Genomic DNA, 5,762 nt, shown 5'->3' on the forward strand with positions numbered 1-5,762 from the left:
TGCTTACGAGCATCTTCAAGATTGTTTTCATGCTGACAAGTCCCACAGCCGCAGGTGGCCTGTGATTCAAATCATTTCCAACTTACGGTTTTGCTCGTAAATCAGATGATTTTGAGTCCTCAAAGCACAAACCAAACCTTCACATAGACGCAGCCTGACAAGGGCCAGATTAGCTGTGACCGTCTTCTTTGTATGTTGATAAACCAGGATTCAGATTATTCAAAAAACAGGAAACGTGTTATCATAACTCCAATTATATGCAATTTTGGTGTCCTCGTTCGATAGCAGAGGTAGACACATCACCTCCAGAAATTTATCCAGCTGCATGCGTCTCATCCGAGCAGATGACGGTTCTCCAGGACCCTGTCACTTTGTTGAAAAGATTTTGTCATTTACATCGAAAGTCCAGTTGGTCAGATCCAAAACAGTAGTTTTCATTTCAGAAGATGTGTAAAAATAGGAGCTGATCCGATGCACAGACGGAGAGCAAAAAAGCAGGAGGAGAACAGGGAGCGAGGAGAAATGCATGCGCCTCGTTAGAGAGCTAGTGAGAAAAAAAAAACACACTCACAGAGGCCATTACACAATGACCCCCTTTCAAGGATGGGCAACAAATGTTACTTTGTGGGGCAACTATCTTTAACTTCAAACCATCATCAGCTGACCTTCACAAGTCCGGTATTATATGGAATCACCATTAGGTGTATGTTTTTCCAGTTATAACAACCAGGCGTTTTAATAATTATCATTTTCATATCTACCAATGTCACTTTATTTATTTAGGACTTTAGAAACAACAAGGGCTGCACCAAGAGCTGTACTACAAAACTGACAATACGATGAATAGTAAAAAAAGACAAAAATCTTAAAACATGTAGAATTATAACATAAAGTAGTAAAACATAAAAAAAAGTACAAGCATCAAATCAATTTATAAAGCTTCACTTGGGTCAATTACCAGTAAGTAAAAGTGTGTCAGTAAGTACAGTAGGTAAGTCAGTCACCAACACAGAAACAGCAGTAGGAGGCCTAGAACGGTGAGGAACAGCTAAACCTGGGTCCTCCTAAGTGATCTGAATGTAAGCAGATGCACTTCAGTCATGCATTACATCAAGGATACATCACATTTTTTGCAGCAGAATTCTGACCCAAAACAGCCAATGTCATTAACAACTATCACTAACAGAAAAAAAACAAGAAGTCCTTAAAATCATAGTGATTCTGCTCAAAGACATTAAGCATCCTCAAGGTGTTAGGTTAAGCTCTCTCAAGCCACCGACAACATGTCATTAGCTTTTCAACATGTTTGGAACAACTTACCTGTAGGCGTATCTAGAACTGATGCACCATAAAAACATTCTCTTTCTTCTTCACCACATTTTTACTTGATAAGTGATTTATTTGATCTTGAGCCATCTAACCATCTAACTGAGACTTTTTGTCCTTTCTTCATGATCAAACTGCTCCAGCTCTTTCAGATTGGATGGATGCCGCTTGTATCCAATGATCTTTAAATCAAACCAGATATTCCCTGTTGGATTGCAGTCTAAAGCTTTAACTGGAGCATCCCAGAACTTTTAACATGTTCTACCCAAACCATAATGAGTGTATTTTGGGTCATTGTCCTGCTGAAAGTTGAACCTTTGTCCTAGTCTCAGATTTCTGAAAGACCCCAACGAGCCCCTCTCAAGTACTTTTCTGTGTTTCTGCTGATGAATATCCCTGCGGCATGATGCTGCCACCACTGTGCTTCACTGTAGGGATGGCGTTGGTGGAGTATGGTGTAGGGATGGTGTATGATGTGAGAAGGTAGATTTGTAGCAAAGTTGTTGTCTGTGCTTTAAAAGTTCAGTTTTAGTTTCATGTAACTACAACACTTTCTAACGCAGGTTTGGGAACATCCAGTATGCTGAAAAAAGTCCAGAGGACCAGATTTAACTTTTTTAGATCCAGTATGCTGTTTCTCACGCTGCCTGCCTTGTGTTTTTCTTCAAGCAGTGACTTTTCTTGTCCTTTTTCTCCCATGAAGTTCAGCTCTGAGAAACTTATAGTGTTCATTTGGGAGATTACTAGTACCTGTTTATGTATCTTGGTTTCTTCTTTGATGAATGCCCTCCTTACCTGTCCCTTTCTCCACAACTTTGTCTCTTGCAGTCTTAAAGTCATGGGAAAATGTTCTTTTTTAAGTTTTGGCATTCCACATTTCCATCCATCCATCCATTCATCCATCCATCCATCTATCCATTGTCTTTTACCCGCTTCTTCCTTTTTGGGTCATGGGGGGTCACTGATGTCTATATCCAACCATTACTGCACGAGAGACAGTGGACACCCTGGACAGGTCTCCAGTCCAGGGTGTCCCAAATTAAAAGTATAAAACATTTTGAGGTAATTTTGATAGTGCCTGCCCGGTGGTGTGTTTAAATTAAAACTTGTTCCTGTTTGATTGTATAAACTCATTACTTTAAATAATATGTTATAAAATGGCACTCAGCTGTTGGATTAGGAGGTCACATGGTTGAGAACGTGAAGCGCTGTAACAAAATCACTCATTGTAGTAAACAAGCTCGTCCTTCTCCTACATCTTGTTCTAACACCATTAATCCAGAGTAAGCATTTGCACTGGTGTGCCAAACATTTTTAATTGGTTAACCACTTTTCACAACTTCCTGACAACTGCAACATTTCAACATTTAATGCAATTTCTTTTGTTTCACTTATGAATCGTCAGTCATGTCAATGGTTGTAACAAAATTATAAATGAAGTTAAGTGTTTTTATTTCCTGTATTGTGCTTCAGGTTGTGGAGGCATCCTTTATGGAGACCACGGCTCATTCTCAAGTCCCAACTACCCAGGGACATATCCCAACAGTACTAACTGTGAGTGGGACATTAAGGCACCTCGGGGTCGTGTGGTGACCGTTACCTTCGTTCAAATAAGTATTGATGATGCAGGAGACTGTCAAGTGAACTTCTTAAAGATGTATGATGGCCCAGACAACTCTTCACCTCTTATTGGACCTTACTGCGGAATGGTATGTAACTCAGAAGAGCAGTGGCTGTAATATATTTTTATTTTATTATTATTTTTGATGAGGAATAATACTTGGTTTTGAAATGTTCAGTATGTTTCATAACCAGATATGCTTATAAGACCACGTTCTATGGTTTAATCTTTACACTTTAGAAATAAACAGGCAAATCTGGACCACTTTCATAATTATTATTTATCCTCAGTATGTTTTTTAGATCTGACATTTTTCTGTAAGAGAAGAGCTCCCATGAAGATTTCAAACATAATGTAAATTCTCTGAGCCAAAACGTAAAACACTCTGCGCTGAAAGTTTCACATGACATTAAAAGTTGCTCCTTAGTCAGAACACATTTAATAAACAGGGCCTCATGTATAAGAGTGCCCATATTTCATATTGAAAGTTCACATAGGGACTAAATGTGAACAGTATGTGTGCACACAGAAATATTCAGATTTATCAAACCATGCACTCACATTTTTCTGTGCTCCTTACATCCAGACAAACATGGAACTGAGCACACAGACTCCATTTAAATGTGAAAAACAGATTCAAACATGTCCAGAGTATGTCATTTTCTTCTCTGCACGATCAAAAATGATGTCCAGATGCAGGAAAATTACAACTTAAATATAATGAATCTGAGACTCCTAACTAAGTTGTGTGTGAAAAACAAGTTTGTCACACGTGCAAAGAAAAGTGATTGTAAGTTTTTCTAAATTAATTTGCTGATCCAACACAGTTTCTCAGTGAGAAGAAAATGACCCTTTTGCATAGATGATTTCTTTTTTTTTTTTTTTGCTGAGACGTTTCATCCTTCATCCAAAGGACTTCTTCAATCTGAGGAGCCATCAACTAGGCCTATCCCGATAACAAATTTTGCTGGACGATTAATTGTCTCAGAAATTATTGCAGTAAATGATACTATTGTTTGAAATTTGACAATAATTAGTAACTATTGTTAAATTTAGGAAGAAATGTTTGGTTTATTTGTTTGACATGCAGTACCTTGTTTGACCGCTGGATGGCAGTATAAGACTGTTTGAACCAAAGGATGGATAGTGAGGATGCGAGCAGCGTGTCTCTTTAAGAAAAATGGGAGGGAGGACCCTTGACGTGACATGGGCTGTGTCTTCTTCCTTTTGTTCTATTCTGAACAATGGCGGACACTCGGTGTGGTTTGAGCTCTTTAGCATAGCATTTTTCCCACAAAGCTTTTAAGAAAAAATCAGTAAAGAAGTTCTCAGCTTCTTTTTGCAGAGGAAATCAACATTTTACATGAAGGCACTGGTTTCAATCATTTCGACAACATAGAGGTTTTTTTTTCCGAGGTCGGCCTGTTAGGTTAGCTCGTAGCTTAGCTTTTCAGTGTAGCTGCTTATAACGATCCAAAAACGTGATTTTGGATGGTTAAAATGGATTTTAAAGAGCAAAGAGTAAGGGAGAGGTCAGTGAAGAGCACCGGAGTTGAGCCTTTTGTCATCCAGTGTCTTCAGTAGAAAGAGAGACACGAAGAAACAAAAAAGCCGATAAATTAGCGATAAATTAAAATTATCCACCTCATTTTAATTTATCGTGAGATTAATTGATTTATTGTTTATCGCGACAGGCCTATTACCAACAAACTGAGTCCCACAAACAGCATACATATACATGTTTTTTCCATAGTGGGAAAAAAAACAGTTGCTGGTGATAAGATGGCCTCTGGGCCGTTTTGAACACTTAACAGTGGTTAAGCAACAATTACCTGCAACTGAACTCCGATAAAACTGAAACTCTGATTATTGCACCGGAAAATAAGGTTTGTCTAATTGAACAGTATATTGGTGTTTTAGGTCCATCTGTTCAGTCCAGCTTAGAAACCTGGGTGTCACTTTTAACTCTGCAGTGTCTGAAACAACACGCAAAACAACTGACTAGGAACTGCTATTTCCATCTTAGGACCATCTCTAAATTGAATCATTTTCTGTCAAAAGCTGAACTTGAAACGGTCATTCATGCATTTCTTTCGTCTCGCTTGGACTACTGTAACAGCCTATTCACATGTTTAAACAAGAAGGAGCTGGACCATCTTAAGGTTGTTCAGAATTAGTTAACATAAACAAACGAGCACACATCACACCCGTTTTAGCTTCCCTTCACTGGCTCCCAGTTTGTTTTCAGAATAAACTTCAAAATGCTGGTTCTAACTTTTAGAGCCTTGCATGAGCCAGCTCCCTCGTACATCTCAGGCTTGATCCAGCTTCACAGAGGTTGTTCAGGTTGATCAGAGGTTGTTGTTGGTACAACGTACACAATTTAAATCCCGAGGAGATCGATCTTTCCCATCAGTTGCACCGCAGCTCCCAGTCTTTACACAGCCTTGATTCTATAGATGCTTTTAACAAACATTTGAAGATTTTCCTTTATAAACAGGCTTTTAGTTAATAGCTACCTGTTTTCTACTTGCACTTTCATATGAATGTAATATTCTTTGTGATGTTTTTGTTTATTTTATTCAATTTTTAGTTAATTTGTTTCCTGTCTTATTGTGAAGCACTTTGTGATTTGTATCTATAAAAAGTGCTGTACCCTTGTGCTGGCAGACATCTTTAACACCTCACTTACCCTGGAGACAGTTCCCACCTGCTTGAAGACTGCCACCATCATCCCAGTCCCAAAAAGCTCTACAGTGACTGGTCTGAATGACTATCGGCCAGTGGCCCTCACCCCGATAGTCGCTAAATGCTT

At 38.8% G+C, this 5,762-nt stretch overlaps 1 protein-coding gene across 1 annotated transcript in view; it reads left to right on the forward strand.

Annotated features, from left to right (window-relative positions):
• cubn (cubilin (intrinsic factor-cobalamin receptor)) overlaps positions 1-5,762 on the forward strand; it is a 134,887-nt gene that overhangs the window by 125,709 nt on the left and 3,416 nt on the right. Inside the window, 1 exon segment of the mRNA XM_037694395.1 lies at positions 2,800-3,035. Coding sequence (XP_037550323.1) covers positions 2,800-3,035 — 236 coding nt within the window.

Source organism: Nematolebias whitei, chromosome 20 (genome assembly GCF_014905685.2).
Source record: "Nematolebias whitei isolate Nwh7 chromosome 20, NemWhi1, whole genome shotgun sequence".
Classification (NCBI taxonomy): domain Eukaryota; kingdom Metazoa; phylum Chordata; class Actinopteri; order Cyprinodontiformes; family Rivulidae; genus Nematolebias; species Nematolebias whitei.